The 24547-nt window shown below is 53.8% G+C and overlaps 2 protein-coding genes across 5 annotated transcripts in view; one reads left to right on the top strand and one right to left on the bottom strand.

Annotated features, from left to right (window-relative positions):
- Positions 1-8137, top strand: part of Myh14 (myosin heavy chain 14) — a 62592-nt gene extending 54455 nt beyond the window's left edge. For all 4 annotated transcript variants that reach the window (XM_006229057.5, XM_006229056.5, XM_063261923.1 and 1 more), the window contains 6 exons: positions 296-384; positions 475-598; positions 2252-2460; positions 5419-5527; positions 7128-7300; positions 7585-8137. In XM_006229057.5, coding sequence (XP_006229119.1) covers positions 296-384; positions 475-598; positions 2252-2460; positions 5419-5527; positions 7128-7300; positions 7585-7738 — 858 coding nt within the window. In that variant the 3' untranslated portion in view covers positions 7739-8137. The remainder of the gene's footprint in view (positions 1-295; positions 385-474; positions 599-2251; positions 2461-5418; positions 5528-7127; positions 7301-7584) is intronic.
- Positions 8138-9237: 1100 nt separating this feature from the next.
- Kcnc3 (potassium voltage-gated channel subfamily C member 3) lies at positions 9238-23443 on the bottom strand. The gene is made up of 4 exons (NM_053997.5): positions 22348-23443; positions 17857-18964; positions 15585-15776; positions 9238-12109 (listed from the first exon to the last, which is right to left on the bottom strand). Exons 1-4 carry the CDS (start codon positions 23218-23220, stop codon positions 11973-11975), a joined length of 2310 nt encoding a protein of 769 aa, NP_446449.2. The 5' UTR covers positions 23221-23443; the 3' UTR covers positions 9238-11972.
- Positions 23444-24547: the final 1104 nt, after the last annotated feature.

The following is a 24547-nucleotide window of genomic DNA, read 5'->3' as shown; positions in this document are numbered from 1 at the left end:
CAGACAGGAGCCAAGAAGTCAGGAGCAGGAGGCTGAAGTGAAGAAAAAGTCCGGGGTCCAAGGCGACACAGAAGAGAAGGCACAGTCGGGTAGGAGGGAGGACATGTGAATAGCATGGGGGTAGGAGGAGGCCCAGTGATGAGAGATGTGGAGAAGGACCATTGGTGGCCAGTGCTAAGAAAAATCCTTCCAAGGTGAGACTCACAGGCTCACAGCAGGAAAAGGCCAAAGGACAGAGAAAGGTTAATACCAGTGTCTTGACCCCTTACCCCTTTGTTCTTGACCGTCCACATAGGAACTGGCTGCCTCAGACCGAGCCCGGAGGCAGGCACAGCAGGACAGAGATGAGATGGCAGAGGAGGTGGCCAGTGGCAACCTTAGCAAGTGAGTGTCCTGGGACGGTGGGCTGTAGGCCATGGGCGGGGCATGCTCCTCTCTCAGGCCTATCCTCTGAAGCCACATCTTACCCTCTAGGGCAGCCACCCTGGAGGAGAAACGGCAGCTGGAGGGGCGACTGGGCCAGTTGGAAGAGGAGCTGGAGGAAGAGCAGAATAACTCGGAGCTGCTCAAGGACCACTACCGAAAGCTGGTGCTACAGGTGGGCCCTGCAGCAACCCGGGCCAGCCAGACGCACTCCTCCCCCACCCTAGTCTCCAGGGGCTCTCATTCATTTGATAGGAGGGCCTTTGATGTGGGTTTTGAAGTTCATAGTCAGGAAGGCTTGACCCATTGATTCATCAGCAATTCTGAGGTCTCTCCAACAGACTTGAAACAGTAATTAAGGGGACTATTAAGCGTGGCAGCTCACAGCTGTAATCTCAGAACTTTCCATAGTCAGGGGAATTGTCACAAGTTCGAGACCAGCCAGGGCTACCAAAAGCAAACACTGACGTCTGAATGAATGGATGGCTTCACACGTTAATAAAAGGAAACCTCGTCTATCATCGAAAGACCAGCCATGAGAGAAAACCTCACTCATTACTGTGGGTGGAAGTATAGTGTTTTGATTGTCAACCTCCTTCCTATCTTTTGTTTTGGTTTTTTTTTTTTTTTTTTTTGGAGCTGGGGACTGAACCCAGGGCCTTGCGCTTCCTAGGCAAGCGCTCTACCACTGAGCTAAATCCCCAGCCCCTGTCAACCTCCTATCAATAACTTCAAACTGGCCTTGAAGTCACAGCAATCCTCCTGCCATAGACTTCCTTGTACTTGGAAAACAGACCAAGCCCAAGTTCCTTTAGTGTTATGTGACATTTTTTCCCCCAGTGTTTAAGGCAGGGTCTTCCGTAGTCAAGGATTCTTTGTGTAGCCTGAGGACGAAGACCTTGTACTCCTTGTCCCCCTGGTGACCAGGAGCTCTTTGTATACTAGGCAAGCCCTCTACCAACTGAGTCCTTGCCAGCCCCTCCCACCCCACCCCCGTCACCATTTTCATTTACAATTAAAATGTTAAAGGCTATAAAGGAGGGCTGCTGTGCTCACGAATGTACCCTGGGAGGCGAGATGTGAAAATCTTTAATCAGCCTGGGCTGAAGTGTCTTCCGCTGCCCTGTGATTTCTGAGCAAGCTGAGGGTGTCAAGGTGCTATTATTAGGGCCAGGGCCAAGTCTACACATCACCAGCTGCTATGAATGGAGGCCTCATTCCTCAGATGATCCCCCACAGGTCTCTGCTGTCTTTGCTAGCTAGGGCTCAGCCTCTCTGGCGGGAGGGGCCGGAGCCTGGCTCCTTCTCCTGGGCTCCGCAGGTGACCCTGGTGCAGAGGAGAGTGTGAAGGGCCTGAAATAGTCCACTTCACAGCCACACATTTAGGGCATTTAAACAAGTTTGTGACCATCCCTGGAACTCACTAAAATAGCAAAGCAGAACCTGACTGTGCCGGTGTATGCCTGTCATCCCAGCATTTGGGGAAGTGGAGGCCGAAGATCAGTTCTAGGTCATCTTCAGTTATATTGTGAGTTTTAGGTCAACCTGAGTAACACGGGACCCTATCTCAAATAAAAATGTTAAGACTAAATTTAGAGAGACTGAAATAATTTTGAGTAAATTTAAAACATTTTTGTTCATTAAAAAGTAAAGGGTGCGGTCTGGTGAGGATTGTTTCTCCTGGGCTCGTTCCAGTGCTATTGTTGAGTCCTCTGTACCACCAGCCTCCGTGCTCTGCATTTAACAGCCATGAGCTCAGCTCGTCCCAGGAGGTTCCTGGTGTTGCCACCAGCTTCCTCACAATGTCCCATCTCCTTTCCCGATGCAGGTAGAGACCCTCACCACAGAGCTGTCTGCTGAACGCAGTTTCTCAGCCAAGGCTGAGAGTGGAAGGCAGCAGCTGGAGCGGCAGATCCAGGAACTGCGGGCCCGCCTGGGTGAAGAGGATGCTGGAGCCAGAGCCAGGCAGAAAATGCTGATCGCCGCTCTTGAGTCTAAACTGGCCCAGGCAGAGGAGCAGCTGGAGCAGGAGAGCAGGTGAGGAGGGAAGATGCTTTGGCACAGAAGTAATTCCAGTCTGTGGAGAGTAGCGTTTGTGCAACAGGATTGCAGCTAGCTACTTCTGTGTAACAAAATACCTGAAAACTTACTGACTTTACAAGAAGTTTATTGCTCTGAATTGGTCCCCAGCTTGTAGATACTTGGTTGACCTGTCTGGTGTATCTTTTTTTTTTCTTTTTTTTTTTTTCTTTTCTTTTTTTTTCGGAGCTGGGGACCGAACCCAGGGCCTTGCGCTTGCTAGGCAAGTGCTCTACCACTGAGCTAAATCCCCAACCCCTTGGTGTATCTTTCTTGACAGGAGGTTTGGCTACATGATTTTGCTTCCTTGGGCTCATGTACATGTAAGGCCTTGCCCAGGATGACTAGACTAACTTGGTTCTGTTCCATGTGGCCGCTCATCCTCCAGTAGGCTGACCCAGGATTGCCTATATGGCAGAGCTGGGGTCTGAAGAATAAGGGACACTATCAATAGCTTCTAGAGGCTTGGAGCTTGCACTGTGGCACTTTAGCCAGAAGCAGAACAAGTCTTGTGATAGCTCGAGCAGTTATCACATGGGAGCAGCTTCAGTCACATGCCAAGAGTGTGGGAACAGGAAGGATGGAGAACTCATCCCCGACCCCAATCAAACCATCACAAAAAGGATTTTCTTACATAAAACGGTGCTGGCCTCTGGGTCGATGCCTGTGTATTTCCCCGATGGTCACAAAATGGCTGCAGTTTTATTTAGTATCTCATAGTTAGAGCCAAGAAGCCAGTCTAGAGAGATGGCTCATGGGGTAAAATACTTGCCCTGAAGTGGGAGCACTAGAGCTTGCAAACCCGGCACCCACAGAAAGGCTGGACATGGTGGCCCATGTCTGTGATATAGCATTCCTACAGCAAGATGGGAGGGAAAGGCAAGAGAATCTTGGGAAGGTCGCTGGCCAGTTAACAGTGTGTACCGGGCAGTGAACTAAGAGACCCTGCCTCAAACGAGGGGGAAGATGAGGACTGGTACCTGAAGCTGTCCCCTGAACACATGCCCCCACACACACACACCTAATTTTATTTCTGTTGCTATGGCAGACACCTTGACAAGATCAGCTTGAGGGAGAAAGGGTCAATTCAGCTTGTAGGGTATAGTCCCTTGTTTTGGGCACGTTTGGGAGGCAGAGGCCTGAAGCAGCTGGTCACAGCCATAGCTGGGCATGTTCAGTTCAGCTCAGCTACTCTTCTACACAGTTCACCCAAACCCAGGGAAAATGCTGCTCACTTGCATGCTGGGTCTTCGCACATCATTTAACAGTCAACACAATCCCCACAGGCACGACACAGCCCAGTCCGATCTAGCCACTCCCTCATCAAGATTCTCTCCACTTAATTGATTCTTTGTTGTCTAAAGTTAATCAAAAGTAATTGTCAAGCCAGGCTGGCGATGGGCTTCAGAAGCCTTTGATCCCCAGCATCCAGAGACAGAGGCAGGTGGATCTATTTGAGTTTGAGGCTAGCCTGATCTACTCAAAGAGTTTCAAGTTTACCAAGGCTATACAGTGAGATCCTGTCCCATAAAACAAAACAAGACAAAAGAACCCCACCAAACAAACAAAACTAATCAAACAAAAGAAACCATTGAGTGGAGTGGGTCCCTGCAGTGTCAATCTGGAAGCACACCATGCAAAGTGATGAAAGTGGGAACCTGGTTCAGATTGACTTTGTCTTAGGCCAGATGGCTGGCTTGTTGTCAGCATATTTAAAACACAGTACAATTTGGGGAAAAGTTTCCAGGCAAGAATCATTCCTACTCCAAGTGCACAATAAAGCTTAAGGTGTGACTTAGAACATGTGACCATGAGGGAAGGTTCTATAGTTAAAAGGCCTAGGATCTAGTGTGGTCTCTGACCAATAGCATAAAGATCAGTCAGCCATAAAGTACATGTGACATCTCCCCTAAGGATGGCTTTACCTGGGATCTAAACATAGATTATTCCGGTCTGGAATAATCACTATGGGCGATTTGGGTGAGGTCTCACACCACAGATAGCAAGAAGGTCTCTAGGAAGTTAACAAAATCCACCCCCAGCCTTTGGGAAAGGCATTTCTATGTGCTTAACATTTCTGGTTTCACTAGAAACCAGATCTGTACACACACACACACATACACACACACACACACACACACACACACACACACACACACACACACACACACAGAACCTTTGTGCCCTCAACAGTCAACCAAAAGATCAACACCTTTTTAAAAAGGGCCAGTAATGTGACTTAGTGAACTTGCCACCAAGTTCTGGGAGAATCAATCTCAAGTTGTCCTCTGACTGCCATAGCACATGATAGGCATATGGACACACACACAAATATAAATAAATTAATGAAGCAGTTTGCATCTGTTGCTGCTTGGCTGCCATCTTTGTAGATGAGATGACCATGATCCTGATGTGATGTATAGAAAAACAGATCAGACAGGCTTGTCTGACTATGATTCCTGATTTCCAGTTTGGCATTAGCACCTCAGTATAGAAGGCATTTGAACTGCTCTGCTTCCAGAGGCAGGTTGGGGGCTGGGCTCTGTGGGTAGAATGCTTGCCTGGCATGCACAAAGGCCTGGGCTCATCCCCAGCACTGCATAAACTAACTGGGCATGATGGTGCATATCTGTCATCCCAGGATGTGGGAAACGTAGACAGGAGGATCAGGAGTTCAAGGTCATCCTTGGCTACATAGCAAGTTTGAAGCCAGCATGGGCTACATGAGACCCTGCCTTAAAACCATCAATATCACAGAAGACATTTTAAGAACATTAGCTGCTTTGCAGCCAGTGTCTGACTGAGTGGGAGGCAGCTGGAAGGTAGGAAGAGAGAAGAGACCCAAAGATGGAACAGCCATCCACACTGCTGTGTTCACAGAGGGTTTTCTGGGCCACCACCTTTTCTTCTTTTTAGAGAGCGCATCCTCTCTGGCAAGCTGGTACGCAGAGCCGAGAAGCGGCTGAAGGAGGTGGTTCTTCAGGTGGATGAAGAGCGCAGGGTGGCTGACCAGCTCCGGGACCAGGTGAGCAGATGACATTACTACAAATTGTAGCCAGTGGGATCAAAACCAGGAAATAATATCTACCCTGGCTTGGCAGGTGGCTCAGTGGGTCATCCCAGTTATGGTGGAAACTGAGGCAGGAGGATTGCTATGAGTTCCAGGATACCCTATACTATAGTGAGAGACCCCTTCTCAAACCAGCAGCAACAATGAAAAGTGTTATGTAGTCTGTAGGTAACAGAGCCTAGATGTGACTACAAGTCTATACTTAGGCAGAATTTCTGTGTCCTTAAAAGCTCAGCTATGCCTTGTTTGCTGTTCATTACACAAATGATTCTTGAGCATGGACTTTGTGCCAGGCACATTGCTAGGCATTTGTAGTAAGGTGCTGGTACATTTCCAGAAGGTTCTGGCCTTCACAGGGTTCACATTACTGGCCTAGGAAAACTATTATACATACAACCAGACAAAGATAATGCCAGACTCTGGGGAGGAAAAGAAAAAGAATGAAAAAACAGGAATGGAGAGCCTTGTCCAGACTGGATGTTGGGAAGGTCTAAGGAGGTGACACTTGAATTAAGACCTTACAGGGGTGATATAGCCAGATGTAAAAAGCAGGAAGTTCAAAGGCCTGGAGGAAATGAAATAAGCACAATGAGTCAGTATATCTAGAGAGAGAAATATAAGAAATGAAGTCTGGATTGGAGATGTGATTTAATTGGTAGAGTGCTTACCTAATATGCCAAAGACCCTGGTTTCGATTCCAAGCAGTCACTTGTGAGATGAAGGCAGGATCATCAGAAGTTCATCTCTAAAGGTCATCTTTACCTACATATTAATTGAGTTCAAGGCCAGCCTGTGCCATAGGAGACAAATGAAGTCACATGCTATGTGTTCTTACCCTGGAGAGAGGTGAAAGTGTCTGGGCAGATCAGGGTGAATATGGTATGGTCACCGAATTCATCAGAGACATGGACATGAGGAAGACTATATTGAGGCTGGCTTTAATTAGGACAGTCTTGGGGAACTGATGGAAAGCTGTGAGGGGTGGGGTAGCTCTAAGTGTGGCAGTACCCCTCCAGTGCAATCACATGACTTCCAAGGAGCCACCTGTTTATACCAGACAGGGCACTGACAGCCCAAGGAACCAGTTCCATCAGGCCAGCATGGTGAACCAGTGAGTTTATTAGGGTCACTTACAGAAACATGGGTAACTCACAGACACCAAAACTCCCCACCCTACCCCAGCATGTGTGAAGGCTGGAAAACACTGCAGCCCCAGAGGCTCACCCCTCTCAACTTCCTGCCTGCCTCCTAAGTGATCTTGCATTCCAAAGACCACAGGCAATGTGGTAGGGGTGGGGTGTAGCAGGAGATCTCACTGGGAGGGTCTGGTACTCTCTGCCCCTTGTGCCCCTTCATCGTTGCTAAACACCCACCTGTCTTCTGCATATTTTGTTGCCATAACTAAAGGTGTCAGTAGATTGCCACAGTTGTCCCACTCCAGGATGACCCTGGCTATACAAAAGAGAGACTGAGCCAGGGTGGAGGCTGGTGTGAGGAGTGCAGGGTGTGAGGCACCAGGAACACCATAGGAATGACCCGGTCCATCTCCACTCAGCTGGAGAAAAGCAACCTCCGGCTGAAGCAGCTCAAGAGACAGCTGGAGGAGGCAGAGGAGGAAGCATCTCGGGCACAGGCTGGCCGGAGGCGTCTGCAGCGGGAGCTGGAGGACGTCACTGAGTCTGCAGAATCCATGAACCGGGAGGTGACCACGCTGAGGAACAGGCTCCGGTAAGCTACCCACTTGCTGGTACCACTCTGGAGAGGAGTGCAGGACCTGGCCTAGGTGGCCCGCCTGGGCATAGGACCCTAGGGTGGGGAGGAGGCTGCGGCCTCCCTGTTCTCCCACCTGTGCTTTGTAGTCTTGCTCAGGTGCCATCTGCCTGTTTGCCCATTTACCAACCTTGGACCGAAGCTTTTCCTGTCCCCCTTTTATCCGTTCTGCATCTATGTTCTCATCTCGGTCTGCATCTTTGTCCCTCTCTCTCTCTCACTGGTACATTCTCCTCCCACAGGCGTGGCCCGCTTACTTTCACCACGCGAACTGTGCGCCAGGTGTTCCGGCTGGAAGAGGGCGTGGCTTCCGACGAGGAAGAGGCTGAGGGGGCAGAGCCTGGTTCTGCACCAACCCAGGAGCCTGAGGCTCCGCCCCCTGCCGCTCCCCAGTGATCCAGTCTGTCCGAGATGCCCCAAGGACAGAGCCCTTTCTGGTGTCCCTCCTGGTTTGCACTTTGAAATGACACTGTCCTCTGGCACTTTCTGGCATCGATGAACCCTACTGGGACCCCAGGACCCCTGCTCACTGGGGACTCCAAATCAAGGCCCCAAACCAAGGAGCTGGGTGGGAGGGAGGCAAGGATGGTCGCTCATGTTAGAGAAACAAAATTGAACATGGATGTCAAGGATGTCCAGTCTGCTCCTGTTTTCAGCAGGCCTGTCCCCTGGAGAGGACAGGAGGGTGCTTCCACCCCCTGTCTTGCTCTCTTTGGGGGGAGGGGTGCTCATAGGATAGCGCTCATGGTCCCTCATGCTCCAGACACTAAAGAAATAAACTGGCTGGACCCTTCACCACGGCTGAGTTCCTAATTGGTTACCAGAGCACAAGGAACTTCAGCTTCTGTGATATGTGAGGCTCTTCTTAGGGACAGGGTATTTACAGTACAATAGAAATTAAAGGTTTCTTACTATATGCCAGGCAAACCATTGAGTCCTCAGCATCTGTGAGCATTGCTGAGAGTGATGCACAACTTCCTAGCCCTTTCCTAGAAGTAGAAACAGGCGCAGACAGGCTGAGCTTACCCTGTGGACACGGGAAGTCTGAACCAGGATCCAAGCCACCACACACAGTCTGGCTTCAGGGTTAGTAATCCACGAGTGAAGACAGTTTTTACACCCACCGTGTATACCCACACTCTCCCTGCGTCCTAGGTCTCCAGGGCACAAACTCGTGCTCTCGTATATTCCAGTTAAGAGGGCTGCTCATACTTGTTGTCAAGGAAACCAAGGCAGCTGCTTGCCGAAGTACTCAAGGAGGCCAAAAGATTAGGTACTCAGGAGCTGGAGTTACTGGGCGCTGGGTACAGAACCCCAGTCCTCTACAAGATCAGCAAGGGCTCTTAATGGCTGACACATCTCTCCAGACCCCCATATACATATACGCTAATTTTTTGAGACAGGTTCTGTCATTGAAACCTATTTCGCCAACTGGCCAAATTGCCAAATTGAGATACACACACACACACACACACACACACACACACACACACACACACACACATCTCCGTACTCTGAATACAGATGTACTCTGCCATGCTGAACTTTTTTTTATCTGGGTTCTAGGATTGAACTCGCTAGTACTTAACCAACCCAGCCAGCTCCTTGGAGTGCCCCTACCATCTTTGTAACCTTTTAAACTTTGTAGCTCTGGAAACTGAACCCAGAACGTGCCTCAAGCTAGGCAATCTCAATTGCAGAGCCACATCCCAGTGTCTCACTGGGGGATTTTAGAAAACTGTGTTCCCAGCCCTTTTTCACTTTTTTTTAGCCATCCCCCTCCCCACCCTTAACCTCTTGAGAGAGATGATAGGCTAGTACCACCACCACCTAGCCCAGTTCCCACCCATACTTGAAGTTCCCTCATGCACCCCAAACTCAAATGAGAAAAGTCATTTGTAAATGAAAAGGAATCATTTATTGGGCTGGGGAGTGGGAGGGCAGGTGGGGAGGGGCATGACACTGTTTCTTTGTTGGGGGGAGGGTTGACATGCGGCAGCTTCTGCGTGGGTGGTTCATGCACCCTGGGTGGGCGTGGGGGAGGCTTGGGGGAGGAGCCTGCCGACTCCTTCCTCCCTGCCTGCGGGTGGGCCAGGAAGACCCGCCATTAGCACCAGAGTTGCAGACCTCCCCTCCCCCAGACTCAGGACCCGCCCCCATCCCTGAGAGCGCCCCTTGGCCAGCCCCTCCCGCGCCAGGTCAGGCTAGGCCCGTCCGCCCACTTGAAGTAGAGAAACTTATTGCTGTTGAGTGTGTGGGGAAGGAGAGGAGCCATTGAGCTCAGAAAAACCCCCTTCCCCTCTGCCAATCATTCCTCCCCATCGCCCCGCCCCCAAGTCCGTGCGTCCCCCCCCAGCGCAGGAGGGGTGCGCGACGCATGCGTGTGTATGTGGGGGGGCGCGTCATGCAGCGCATGCGTGCAGTTGCAGGCACCCTGGCGGCCGTGGGGAAAAGGGAGACCAGGACTGGCTCTCCCTCCCCGAATCCCACACTGTTTGGTAAATTGGGAAATGTGGAGGGGCAAAAATCACGTTTTGTAGACGTTTATAATGAACTGTAGCTTTTTAAAAATGCTTAACTAAAAAGCTGGATATGTGTAGGGGACTGGAGAGCACAGGGTGAAACAGTGGGAAGTGGTTGGTACCCTTCAAAAAGGACTCTTACCCCTTTCCCCGCCCCATTCGCTCTTTTGAGGGACGGGGGGGGGGGTAATAGGGGTTGTTTAAATAAGTTGAATCCTTTGGCAATATTAGGAGTCCTCACCCCATACCCTGGTGTCTAGAGTCCCCTAGCCCTTTGCCCTGCCCCTACCAGATCCCACCCCACTCCTCAACCCCTGTCTCACCAGGGTTTAAGGTCCCGAGGGAAGGCGGGGAGTGCGGGAGGGACTCAAAATGTCCCTTGCATAGGAATTGTTGCATCAAGAATTGGGCCCAAGGACACCCCCACCGACAACTCTGGTGACAGCGGGAGGTTTCCCTGAGGCGGTGGGAACAAGGGATTGCTAATTCTGCCGACCACCCAGCTCCAAAAGGGGAAGTTCACTAAGGATTCTGGGACCAGTGTGGTCTCTGGGCTTAGGGGAGGTAGCATCCTGGAGCCAAGACGAGATTTGAGAAAGTTTTCCACCCGCGAATGTGGCACGCGGTGGGCAAGGAAGCTGGGAAGGGCAGGCTAAGATCCTAGCCGAGGTGGGCGTGTCCTCTTTTCCCACCGGTCGGGCAAAGAGGGATTGCTGGAGATTGAACCCTGGGACCTTAGCACATTAAGCCAGCGCTTTTAGCATTGGGTCCCATCCTGTCCTTGACTTGCTTTCAATGGCAACGCCCAACTGCTACGCTGCCAGGACGCACCAGCCGGGTATGAGCTTGCGAAGAGTACACAATTTTAAAACACTTGGTCGTCTGTGCACTCTGCAAAGTTCAGCATGCGAAGAGGGAACGGGAGTCCCACGCTCTGGGAAACTCTGGTGGCCATGAAGAAAATGTGTTTTGGCACCATGGGGGGGGGGGAAGCGTAGAGGAGGGGGCTGCCTAGACAGCGATGCTGGAATGGGGTGGGAGCTCCCTGGAATCAGAGCTTGTCCCGGAAGGTCTTGCGTCAGAGGCGCCCAGGACAGAGAAATGTGATATCAGAGGGTTGGGGCTGTCTGGGGTTGGGGGAGGCTTGAGGATATGGGGGTGTCTAGATATGTCAGGGTCTTGAGGACTGTCAGAACCCCAATGGCTGGAAGTGAGCTGGGGTGCAAGGAAAGGGTGGAAGAACTCTGTGGTGCAGTCCAGGCCAGTGGGGGATGGAGTGATGGAGGTGGGAAGTGTGGGGCGCCGGAGTCCGTGGGGTATGGGAGTGCAGGGTGCCAGGTTCTATCTCCGTAAGTCTAGGGTACTAGTCTCACATTGGGATAGAGTGGAGACTGCAATGGGTAGAGAGGGTTCTGGGCCTGGAGGGCCAAGTCCATGCAGCGAATAGAGGGAGCAGATCTCTGGAGGCGGGCGTGGGTGGAATGCACCAGCTGGCGTCCTCCAAGCCCAAGAGCAGCTGGCAGAACCCCACCCCCACCCCCACGCTGAGCTCCTCGGGGTTGCAGCTGATTAACCTGTCTTCCTTTTCCTACGTGTTCCTAGAGGTTTTTGTTTTTCCTGAATCAATTAGTGGTGGGTGGGTTGCCTTTTGGCGGGGTATCCAGGAAGACCCCTAAAATGCTAGCCCCGACCCCAGAGGCTCCCAGCAGCCTCCCCTCCAACTCTCTGCACGCAGCTCCTGGCGGCTTATTGCTGAAGAGGGGGGTCGGAGAGGCATGCAAACTGGAGTGGGTGCCCCAAGATGGAATCGGCTTTTAGTTATTTACAGGAGTCGATGGGAGGGGTGTCCTATGGCTCATGGAGACCTGAGGTTTGCATTTTTTGGGGGGGGAAAGGGGAGGGAGTTGTGGGGGTACAGGCTCCGGCCCCGCCCCCTCTATCCTGGGTTCTCTACTATATGGGGAGTGAGAGGCCCCGGGGGTGTCTGCTGGCATCATCTTTTGCATATTATTAACTTTTTTTTTTAAATAACCCTTTCCCCACCCCTTCTCCCAGCTCCTTTTCACCTTCCCATCACCCCCAGTCCCCCCACAGGGGGGAGGACAGCGCTAGAGGATGGAGGGCAGGGTCGGGGGAGCTCGGCGCGTGGCCCGGGGAGAGCCAGGGGGGGTGGCGAGGGGCGCGAGGCGCAGGGACACCCCGCTCAGGCCCACAATGCTGCTCAGGCTGCGGGACTTCTCGTAACCTGGGGAAGGAGCAGAGACAAGGGTGGGAGGGGGCGTGGGGATGGGAGCCAGAGTGAGGATGCGACAGAGAGCCCAAACAGGGATATACAGGCAGAGAGAAGGATGGGGAGGTGAGAGATGCCCAGAGACACAGAGATAGGCGGGATGGGCGCGGACCGAGGAGATGGAGAGAGGTGAAGAAATCGGAGAGTCAGTCAGCATCCACAAGAAAGGTGCAGACAGGGAAGGGGAGAGACAGGATTAGGAGGCGGGTGGTGCACACTGAGCCTCCCCATCCAGCCATGCCCGCCCCTCTTCTCTCCCTCCCCAAGGTCCCCTGGTCTGAGGCCCAAAGGCGGCAGTTGGTGAGGTGGGATGGTGGGCGGCAGGGGCTGGGGTGGAGGCAGCAGCTGGTGGAGGGGGCTGTGCAGTAAGGAGCTGGGGGGTCTGGTGCAGGGATAGGGAAGGGATTCCTTGGGATCTTGTGCTACGAGCTCACTGTGTAGCCAGGGCTGACCTAGAACATCCAATATAGCTTAGGCTGGACTCCAATTATGTAGCCTAGACTGGCCTCAACCTCACTATGTAGCCCAAGCTTCTCAAACCCAATATTTAGCCCAGGCTGACTTCACATTCAGTAAGTAGGTAGCCTTGGACTAAGGCATGAGTCATTTAACTCAGCATTGACATCCTTCAAGGGTCTAGGACATGGGATGAAGTGGAAGATTCCAAAATTGAATGAGGTCTGCTGGTGACAGGAAGCAGTAGGTCACGCAGCTCATGGGATCCCATATCAGGACCAGTATAGGTGGGTGGGGTTTTTTGTGAGTTGTTCTTGTTTTTTTGTCTTTTGGGGTTTTGTTTTGTTTTGTTTTGTTTTGTTTTTTGTGGCTCTGCCAACATCAGGGGCTAGAATGGGTTTTCTAGGCATCCCAGACTGGGAGGTGGTACTCAAACTGCAGGAGAGGAGTGTCTGGAGGGGAAAGGAAGCCCAGGATCTCTAGGACACTCCCTCCCACCATTCCCAGTTGCTAACCTGGGGGGAAGGGACAGGGGGAACCCGAGGGTCTCGCGAGGTCTCAGGCGGTGACAAGAGCTGGGGACAGAAATACAGAGAGTCAAGGATTGGGGATGGGAGGCAGATGGGGGCTCCCCAACACAGGCTCGCTGTTGGGGGGACGGAGAAACGCCGGGATGTCTTCCTCCTCTCTGGTGTTTTCCGGGGGGTTGATGGGAGCGGTGAAATGGGGGCAGCCAGACATCAAATATGGCAGGAGCTTCCGGGGTGGCTAGGAAAGGGGAGGACTGAGGGTGGGAGGGATGGGGTTGGGTTTGGGAATAAGGGGTCGGTGTGAGGGAGGGTCAGGGGTGGGGAAAGACTAGGAGGGAGGGAAGACCTTGGGGTTTGAAGGGGGAACATGACAGATGGGGACAGGGGATGGACATGACACTGGGGCAGAGAATTCAGTCAGCCCCATCAGCTCTGGCCATCATTTGAGTTCAATGAATGGGTTTTGGTATCATATGCAAGAAAAGCAAGGGCCTTGTCCACCCAGCTCGGATCCCTGGCCTTCCCCACTTACTCCACTTTACCCTCCATCCCACCAGGAGACCCTCAAGGTAGGGGTGAGGAGTAGAGGTCTAGGATCAAGCGAGGGGGTGGGGTGAGATGGGAGGAGGGAGGGGAGGAGTGATGAGATGGGCATGGAAGGCTGGGGGAGGGTGTAGGGAGGACATGGATCCTCTGGGATAGGACCCTAGGTTCTCACACCTGTCTGCCTCCCTGAGGTCTGTGGGACATGGGCGTTTCATTAGGCCTTTCCTGAGACTTCCGAGTCCTGGGGCTGACTATAGCATGCCCTCAGGCTGAGAGCAGGGATTCTGCATGTGTGTCTATTTCAGAACAAGGTGCTGTATGATGTTTCTAGTAGACCACACACCTTCAGTCAGCTTTATCATTTACTGGGTGAAGCTGGCCTCACCCAGCACAGAAGCATCTGCAGATGCTCTCTGCAGTTCTCCCCCAGTTCTGTCATGCCAGCTTCTCTCTCTGGTTTAGTTTTGTTTTTTTTTTTTCTTTGCAGTAGGGGAAGTAGAACACGGGACAAGCTAGGCAGGTGCCACAACCCAGCCCCTCACTGGGCTCAGCACTCTGAGCCTATGTACTTGTCCTTTTGTCCTTCCTGATCGATCCTTTTCACCCAGTTCTCCTGTCACTTCCTCAGAGATGGCTGTGGCAGTGCCACCCGCAGTCAGGCCTGTCCACACTGAGAAGACAGGTCACAACTGGGAGTAGCTCAAAGAGAGCCTGAGCCTGCTAGAAAAGTTCCTTGCTCCTCACAGTTGGGTCACGTGACAGTCGCCTCTTTGTGGTGTGTCACAAATCACCCCAAAAGTGTAGTGGCTAAAACAACAAGAGATTTGGGCCGGCAGGGTCTCACTTTCTAGACCCAGCTAGCTCAGTCTCACAATCCCCCTGCCCCAGCATCCAAGTGGGCTTACCAATGTGTCCCACCATGCCTGGCTTTGATTGTCCTTGACTGACCCTTGACCTCTGACTCTTCATCCTTTTCTTTCATCTCCACAGACCTGGTCCCAGCTAGCTCCCCATCCTCTGGTCCCGAAATCCTTATCCCAGCCCCTGGCATGGCTCTAATTTCCCAGCTGTGCGTCTCTCCTCTGATGTCTGTTTTCTACTCAGCCATCAGACCCCCAGCGGACTAAGTCTGCTCAGGTTGAGCCCAGCTCTTAGGACTCACAGGTTCTCTTAGGTGGAGAACTCTCTGGCCTTACTCCACCCTGCACTCAGGAGTGTCTGGGTGCGTAACCCACTTTGGTGGCTGGATTAAAAAAAAAAAAATAACCAGAGAGGGACACAGACAGGTGAGGGTAGGGTCAGAGGTGGGGCGGGGGATGGGGTGAGTGAGTCAGAAGTGGGAGTTGGGGCTGGGTTAGTTCTGGAGTGTAAGGACTAGGCAAATCCTGGGGTGACAGTGGGAGTCAGTGTCAGGGACTGGGTGCAGTTGTTCACCATGGGTGAGGGTCTCGGTCAGTGGGAGAGCATGTTCTCAGAGAGGTTAGTCGGGGGTACAGAAGGAAGGGGAGTCAGGAGGGGCCATGGTGAGGAACTACTTACCCTGGGGGGGGAAGGGGCTCGTCCACTAGGGGGATATCCAGGCTGCTGCGTTGGCGTTGAGGTCGGGCAAGAAGCTGGGGGGGCCTGGCTTACGCCAGCATGGGGGGGGCAGTGGGGGAGCACCAGTGGCTGGGGATGAGGGAAGAGGCCAGAGAGTCAGGGTGGGTGGGGGAGATGGAGATGAAATAAAGACAGGTGAGGAACCTTGGGGCTCAAGGAGAGGGAGGATTGGGAAGAAGGCAGTTTGGGGCTGAGGGGGAGAACAGAGGGAAGTCCAGAGCCTCCCCCACTCCCTCTCCTCCCTCCTGTGGGCTGGGAGAGAGGAAGGGTCTCTGGGGAGCCCGTGGAGGGCACCTCACCTTTTCGGATGGAGCCATCGGGGGAAGGGGCATAGTCTGTGACAAGGAAGCAAGCTCGGTCCCGGCTGTAGCGACCCCGGCTTCCGGGAGTGATCGGGCTCTTGTCTTCTGGAGACATGGCTGGCTGGTCAATGGCGGGGCAGTCCTCATGAGCCAGTGCAGCTGCTGCAGGGTCTCCATTGGGACGGGGGTCTACTGCAAAGTGAGAGGCCACAGAGGAGAGAAACTGAAGGTAGACGTAACAGCAATAAAGAGATGGAGATTGAAGTGATCCTGGGGGCGTGGGGTACAAGGGTGCTGGTGTGATGGCTGGGGAGGGTGCTGAGAGGCAGGGAGGGCGAGTGTGACCGAGAGTGTGGACGGTGGCTGGCTAAGCAGGCCTGGTGTGAATATGTGACCAGAAGAGGAGACTGGAGTGCGGTGCTTGGTACTGGGAGGGTGGCTTGGGCTATTGTGGGCCAGGCATAGTAGTGTATACCTGTCATCTATAACTCAAGAAGCTGAGGCAGGAGAATTCTGAGTTCGAGGTCAGCTTGGGCTGCATAGTGAGATCCTATCCCCCAGCCCTCACCCCATTCCACCCCCCCAAAAGAGAACAACAAACCCCAGAAAGGGCGGGTGCAGGGCACAATCAGCGTTCGGGGCAGAGAGGATGTCACGGGTTTTGAAGCAGTTGCTTAGGGACTAGTCTGGGGTGCTGCGAAGGGTAGAATGGGGAAGGGCTGGGAAGGTGACAGGTGAGGGAGGGTGAGGTGGGGGTCCCCTAGGCTCTGACTTGAGCTATTTTTAATGGATGGAAAACTGGGTCAGTGGCTAAGGGAGCAAAGATGGGGGGCCAGGCAGACGAGCTCATTTTCTTGACCTACTTAAGGCCGGGGGGGGGGGTGCACTCACCTCCTTCCTCCAGGACACCCAAGTCATTGCCTGCAAGAAACAGAGTCCCCCAGGACACACACAACCCGAAAAATCAGATGCAACTGCTAGCTTCCTCCTCTTCCTGGCCTGTCTCCTTACTTTAAAAAAATTTTTTTTCTTCTTTTTTTTTCTTTTTGAGACAAAGTCTTGCTCTATAGTCCAGGCTAGCTCTGAACTTAACTGTCCTTCTGCCTCAGCTTCCCAAATCCTGGGATAACAGGTACGTTCAACCAGACCTGGCTGCCTCTTCTCTTACAAGAACTCTCTGGGATCCCTAGTGCCTCCTGCTGCCCTCTGCAGACCCTGCCTGGCAGCTCCGCACCCTGATGCTGGCCTTGGTCTGTTCCTCCCTTTTGCCTTCCTTTACGTGGGTCCACCTCGACCCTCCTGGCAGCCTGACTCCATTCTCCCTCTCTCCTTAAGTGACTTACATTCCCCAGCTCTGGCTCTCAGGACTACCGGCCACAGTCACAAAGTGACAGTAGCCAGACCTGCCTCTAGCCTTGCCAGGAGTCACGCGCGACTTCCTGTGCTTTACAGGAGCCCCTTTCTTTCTGAGACAGGGTCTCACGTAGCTGACACCGGCCTTGAACTCCTGATCCTCCTCCATTTTAGGATTACCATACGTGGCTCTCATTCCTTTCCCTTTTTCCTTTCTATCTCTCCCTGTCTTCCCTTGCCTTCTCATAGAGAAATAGGAATATCCCTAAGAATCGGTGTGAACTAGCAGCCCCCAGGAAGCTACTCAGACCTTTTGTTTCTGTGTATGTAGCCCAGGATAGCCTCAAAACACGTGTTGACCCTCCTGCCTCAGTCTCCCCAGTGTTGGAACTATAGGAGAGTGCCACCAAGCCTTTCTCTTTCTCCCCTACCCCTCCCAACCTCTTTCCTTTCTTTCTCTTTCATTTTTTTCTCCCATGATTTTTGAGACAGGGACATGTCACCCAGGCTAGCCTTGAACTCGTCATCCTCCTACTTCTATCTCCCAAGTATGTGAGGTACCAAGTACCTTCAAAGGAAGGGAGGCATGCACCATCACACCTGGGTTTCTGAGTCTCTTCTCCAAAGACCCTCACTGTGCTGCTTCTGACCAGGGGCCTTTCAGAGCAGCCTGGCTGAAATCCATGTTCACACACTCTCTTGTACACGGAATCCCGTTTCTGTGGCTCCTTGTGCCTCCTCTCCAGCCTTCTAGCCACTTGTCCCTTCTGTCTGCCCTGTTGCCTTCCACTCTGCTCAGCCTGAACCTAAGAGAAATCCTGCCTCTGCATCCCCTCCAACCCTGCCGCCTCCTCCCCCTACCCCGACCCCCAACCCCCAGGTCTTCCCACACCTCCAGTCCTGGCTCCAGCCTCACCTGCCCTGTTGGTTTCAATCACCTCTTCTTGAGCCAGTGGGCAGGGCTCACCAGGGGCTGGCAGAGGAGGCAATCCCATAATTCCCAGTCCCCCAGCACCACCCCTAAGCAGCCCGGGGTGCGTGTGGGGTCCAGGTGGGTAAGCCCCAGCCACAGTCACCCCCATGGAAGGAGGGGTGATGGGCGGTGGTGGGCTGATGCCACCGCTGCCGTGGTGGGGGTGTGGTGGGGGCGGAGGCGGGGGATCGGGCTTGCAGTAGTTGGGTGAGCCAGGCTGCGGGGGCCTGGGGATATGTTTGTTTTTCTTCTTTGGCAATTTCTGCTTGGCCATAGCCAGTGAATAGTACATGCCGAAGTTGTTGACAATGACGGGCACCGGCATGGCAATGGTCAGCACACCAGCCAGGGCACACAGTGCCCCGACCAGCATCCCAGACCATGTCTTGGGGTACATGTCACCATAGCCCAGTGTGGTCATGGTGACCACAGCCCACCAGAAGCCGATGGGGATGTTCTTGAAGTAGGTGTGGTTGGAGCCCAGGATGTCATCAGGATCGGCCCCGATGCGCTCGGCATAGTAGATCATGGTGGCAAAGATGAGGACCCCCAGAGCCAGGAAAATAATGAGTAACAAGAACTCGTTGGTGCTGGCACGGAGCGTGTGGCCCAGGACCCGCAGGCCCACAAAATGGCGGGTCAGCTTGAAGATACGGAGGATGCGCACGAAGCGGACGACGCGCAGGAAGCCCAGCACGTCCTTGGCAGCTTTGGAGCTGAGACCTGACAGGCCCACTTCCAAGTAGAAGGGCAAGATGGCTACACAGTCGATGATGTTAAGACTGCTTTTGAGAAACTCCACCTTATCCGGGCAGAAGGTGACCCGCATGAGAAACTCAAAGGTGAACCAGACCACACACACGCCTTCCACGTAGGTCAAAAAGGGTTCCGTCTCCACCTCCACATTGGTGATATTCTCCGGGGGAGCCCCAGGGATTGGAGAGGCCTGCGTCACCGTCTTGTTGCTGATGTGGATGAAGCCCTCGTGTGTCTCCAGGCAGAAGGTGGTGATGGAGATGAGGATAAAGAATAGGGAGGCGAAGGCCACGTACTGCGGGGGATGGGAAAGAGAATGGGGTGACTTTCCAGTGGCCTCAGTTCCCCACCTCAGGACCTAAACAAATCCTACGAGAATCTAAGCATTCCCATTTAGTTCTGCCGCTTCTAACAATCTGTTCTGAGAAAGGAACAGAGAGGCTGAGGGAGGAGCTTGCCACAGTGACCCAGAGAAAGAGCCCTTTCTGGGTTCTGTATCAGGGTTCCCCAGAAGGATACATACAACACTGCTCATGTCTCAGAGGTTTGGTACTCAGCCTGGAGCTGGGGAGGGGAGAGGGCAGGTGGGGACACAGGGGGTACTAGCGATGCAAGAGGAAAAGCACTCTGCCCCCAGACCCATTCCCAGCCCTCTTTCTATATTTTGAGACAGGGTCTTTAATTTAAACAGACTGGCTTCGAATTTACAGTCCTTTGAGTAAGTTATCCCTTCTGAGTTGCTGGGATAACAGGCCACTAAGCCCAGCTCCAAAACCTTGGTTTGAATTGGTCAAACTGGAACAAGGGTTAAGCTTTCTGAGTCTGAATTTTGTTTTTTAATGGAATTGTTATGAAGATTTGGTGAGTGTTCAGAGGGCTTGCTTCCAAAAACAGTGCTTGGCTGAGTGCCTAGAACACAGTGAGATCCGAGCTGTTACTAGGGTACGGTGATCAGTTAGTGGGGGGCAAGGATGAGGGGGGTCAGAGAATGGCTAGGATCTAAGGACCCCATTCTCAGTAGCCCACTGAAAACAGAGAGACCTGGGGGCAGTTCAAGCATGTGGGGGGAGTTATAGAGGGAAGGCCTTACTGGGTTCAGGCTAAGGAGAGGGAAGAGAAATGAGAAACAGAAAGCCTTGTAGATGGAGAGGGGGTTATGGTTCTGAAGAGGTAAATTCTGGGGCCTAGACTGTGAGCCAGTGTCCAATAACTGGTGGGTGAGTAGGCCCTGGGCCTTGGGATAGGCTGGGAGAGTGGTCAGTAGTGTAGACCACCGACTTGATTTCTCCGCAGTGGGGAAGAGGCCAGAGGCCTCTGCAGAGCGCATGCCTGGAGCCTCCCCTCCCCCACCCGCAGGCTGCAGCACTGCAGTGGAGGCGGGCCGACCGGGCCCGGAGGAGGGCGCGAGGCGGCCAGAACCACGGACAGCTCCCCCAGCCGCAGTGCGCAGCCGCAGTGCCCTGATCCCCTTAACTATTTCCAGGCTAAAGCGTCGCAAGCCAGCGCGCAGCCGCAGTGACTACGGTTTAGGTTTCGTGGCTAGAGGCCACCTAGCCTACAACTTGCGTAACCCCTTCCTTCCCAGAGGCCCGAGGAAGGGTGGGCACCCACTGCAGTTCACAGGTGCAGGGTTGGTTTCCCTTGGAATAAGTCTTAAGTAGAAGGCATGGAGGGGTACCAAGGGTCTGCAAAAAGGAAAGAAAGCGGAGCCAGAAAGACTGGACCCTGAGCTTGGAGGTGGTTTGCGGTCCCAACTTGCAAGAAGGTCCACCTGGAGGTTGGAAAGTACCGGCACACAGCAGATACTCAGATAAATAAATAGTTTAAAAAATATGTACAAATAAATAAATGCGTAACCTTCGTGGCCATTCTCGATCCCTAGTCTGACCATCACCTAAAGACTCTATCTCAGTTTCAGCACCCTTCAATGGGGTCAAAGGAAGGAAGGACTACCCGGGCCATCGAGTGGGGGAGGAGATGCTCGGAAGCCCAAAGGAGCATCTGGGGCCATGTCCCTCCTGCCCCTCTTACTTTCCCCTTCCCCCCAACTCAACCCAAATGTCGCCAATTCAGCGCTTCTCAGGGACTAAACTTTATGTGAAGCCTCCGTTCCCTCCCCCTTTGTTCCCCCCTCCCCCCGCAGTACAAATGCGGCACTGCGGCTCCGCGTCCTTCCTGGCCCAGGACGCGGCACGGCGGGGGGCGGGGGCGAGTGGAGAATGGCTCTCTGTTACCCACTTTTGCTAGTGCCCTCTCTTTCTCCGAACCTAGCCTCAGCTATTACCACACACCTCGCTCCAGGGTCTCCTGGCCCAAAGGAAGTTTAGGAAGAGGGAAAAAGCTATGGCCAGAGCTTATCAAGAGAGCATTCATAGGGCTGGGAAGTTACTGAGGCTTACAAACTTTTCCAGGACAGATCTTTGAGGGAATCTGGGGTTTCTAAGAAAGGAGAGAGAGGGTGGAGAAGGGTGGAGAACCCGGGAGCGTTCTGGGTTTACAGCAGGGGAAGCAAACAGAGAGTTATGGTAGGGGGTGTTGAGAAATGGGTTGGGGGGCAGAGGAAGCGAGGCTGGGAGAGGAAGAACCCTGCGGGTTGAGCTATCCCAAGAGGGGGGTGGGGTGGGAATTGAGAACTTTCTGGGCTGATGACTCGGGTGTGGGTAGCAGGAAGGAGACAAGTCTCTAGATTTGAGGTGACACAAACTTCTGAAAGTCACTTGGCAGAATCAGAAAGTAACCGGGGAAGGAGAAATGGAAACGACATTAATCCCAGAGACACGGGGCAGGTGTGCAGTTGGAGGGAAGGATATTCTGCTAACTGTGGGCAATCCGGGGGGTGGGGGGGACACAAACTGGGGTACTGGAGAGGGTAAGTATAACATGGGGTCCTTCTGGAGACCCAGGAGTGGGACATAATGGATTCTAGGGAGTCCTTTGCAGGAGGTTGGTAAAGAGGGTGAAGGATTTGAGGGTTTAGAAAGGAAGACCCTGCCCCTCAACACACACTCAGCTAGGACGTGGGGAAAATGTGCTGATTAGGACCAGTAGTTTGGAGGTTCAGAAGGCTCTGAGGGTTCTTTGGGGCCGGGGATCTTCTAGAACTTTGAGAGCTAAGAGCAGAAGACCACAAACAGTCAGGAGGCCCAAAGTTAGACAGAAAAACAGATCTAGGAGTTGGGCCCAGGGAGAATGAGAGAGGGCCCCAAGGAGGGAGAGATGGAGAAGGAACTTCAGTGGGTCTGGAGGGGGTGGGGTCTGGGACACTGAGGATCGGGAATAAGTGAATGGCTTTGGAGTGTTCAAGGGACAGTGAGGAGTTTTGGAGAGGCAGAGAACATTCTGGAGGCCTGCCAAAGGTCTCAGAAGGTGTGTGGGAAAGGCGGGGTGGGACTGTCAGAAAATTCCAGATTTTCGGCCAGGAAGCCGTTCTCCAGGATCTATGATGACTTGGAGCAGTAAGTTGGGGTTTAGAAGGTCCCAGAGACGCTGAAGTTTCGGGAGGTGTCCTTGGAAGTGTGGCCTAAAGAGAGGGGTGTGTTTGCAGGGAACTCCAGCTGCAAGGAGGAAGGGCTTCCTGAGAAATGAGGAGCTCGGGAGGTGGAGGAACAGACACTGGGTTGGAGTGCTCCGGAAACAGAGCGGTTGGGATAATTAGGAGTGCTCGGAGAGCGCGCTCACCCTGGCGGCCCGCGACGAGTAGGGGTCCTCAAAAAGCGCCCACACGCGGGGCTGCCAGCGCCTCCACCACGTGCCGCCCGCGCCGCCCGGGCCTCCGGCAGGTCCTCCGGCACCTCCGCCCGCGTCCTGAAAACACAGACGCTTGAGCTCGCCGCCTGCCCCGTCCAGGCCGCCACCTCCTGCGCCCGCCTCGTCGTCCAGGCCCGCATCATGGGCGCCTCCGGCGTTGGCGTTGGCGTTGCCCGAGGAGTCCGGAGCCTCGAAGGAGTCCAGTGCCTCTTCGGCATCACGGTGCTGGCGGTAGGTCATCCAGCAGCAGGCCTCCACGTCCGTCTCGTCTATGCCCCAGAAGCCCAGCTCCTCCTCGAAGAGCGGCCCGCACACGTCGGCCGGGCAGTGCAGCTTGCCGGTGCGGTAGTAGTTGAGCACGTAGGCGAAGACGCCCGGGTGACGGTCAAAGAAGAACTCGTCCGTGCCCGGGTCGTAGTCAAAGCGCGCGGCCGCCTCGGGCTCGGTCAGCCCGGCCAGCCGGGTCCCCGGTAGGGTGCGCAACGTGGAGCGGTACGTCTCATGGCGCACGCCGCCCACGTTGATCACGATCTTACCGCTGTCGCCGCCGCCGCCGCCGTGCCGCCCCATGGCCACCGCCGGCAGCCCGGAGCATGGCTCGGCGCGCCGGCCCCCAGGCCCACAGGAAAGCGGGGCACCCGCCGGGGAGGCGGCGGTGCCGGGCTGAGCGCACTGCTGCTGCGGCGGCGGTAGCAGAGGCGGCGGTGAGGACTCAGGCGGCTGCGGCGTTGGCGCCGGCTGAGAATGCTGCTTGCGGGTCCCCTGGCGCCCGCTGAACGACCAGACGCACACTGAGCTGAGCATTGGACAGGGAGGCGGGGCTGAGGGGGGCAGGGTCTTGGGGGCGGAGCCTTGGTAGAGAAGCAGATGTGATTGGGCAGGAGGAGGCGATGAATGGATGGGGAGGGAGTGATTGGGCAGGTGGAGGGAGAACACGAGCTGATTGGACTGATGGAGTGGGCGGGGCCACGGCTAGGCAGACTCTAACCAAGCCTAGCTAGAGGAGGTGGGATTGCACAAAAAGCTTAGGATTGGATTCTACCTAGGAGAGGGCGGGGCGTCAAGGGGACCCTAAAAATGCCTAACTCAGCAGCACAGCGAAAATGGAGACCTCAGAGCCAGGTATGGGAAAGAACCAGGTGCGGTGGAGGCAGGGGGATCAGGCGTTCAAGGTCATGCTACAACGGGAGATAGAGGCCAGCCTGGGCTGTGTGAGACTCTGCCTCAAAAAAAAAAAAAAAAAAAAAAAGGCCTATCAAGTCTTTTTTTTGGGGGGGGGGGTGAGGGGCGGGGGAGGAATCACAGCAAGAGAAGCTGGCAAAAAGAAAACAAATTGGTGACTCGCCTATAGCTCCAGCAGGCAGGACCTGCACTGAAAAGGCAAATGAATAGGAAAGTAGAAGTGATTGGATGCAGCGAGCCCAAGAAATTATCAACAGTCCTTATTGGGTCGGGACAATGAGGGGGAGGGTCTTACCTGGGGTGGGGGCGGTACTATGGAACTGGAGGTGGAGTTGGAACTTGATTAAATAAAAAAACTGACAGAAGACAGTCGAAGGGGAGATACTGGGACGCTATGGTAAGAGATGGAAGGAGAGGTTTTGGGAATTTCTGGATGAAAGCTAGGGAGGGACCGAGGCTGCAAGTTGTGGAGTTCAGGGAGGCCTTTAGGTTTGCTATCCTCCTGCTTCAGCCTTAGCATCCCAAATAGCTGAAATGACAGATGCTCAACTAACTATTCAAACTTGGACTTCGTTAGATGGGGCTGGACCTGGGCGAAGAGGATGAATAGGAAGAGACACAGACAGATGGGCAGGCAGGGTCTATATCTTATAGGAAAACAATAATGCAGGGAAAGATGTGACTAGTAAGTCGATGGCCAAGTGGGGCGCTAAAAATGAACATTTAGAGCGCCAGAAGCTTCTAGGCTGGTGGGACAGAGTTTGGGAAATGAGACACCTGTTAGGGGAAGAGCACAGGGGTTCGTTGTCAGAGACCCAGCAGGATGGTCCATCAGATCTTAGGGGAGGGGTAAAAGTTTCCAGATGTTAGAAGAAAGGGGATGAGGCCTAGACAACAAAGATTGCAGACGGGGGGGGGGGGGGCGGAGGCAGGAGATGGGTAAAGGAGT

Source organism: Rattus norvegicus, chromosome 1 (genome assembly GCF_036323735.1).
Source record: "Rattus norvegicus strain BN/NHsdMcwi chromosome 1, GRCr8, whole genome shotgun sequence".
Taxonomy (NCBI): Eukaryota; Metazoa; Chordata; class Mammalia; order Rodentia; family Muridae; genus Rattus; species Rattus norvegicus.
This window is presented reverse-complemented; position numbering and strand designations above follow the sequence as displayed.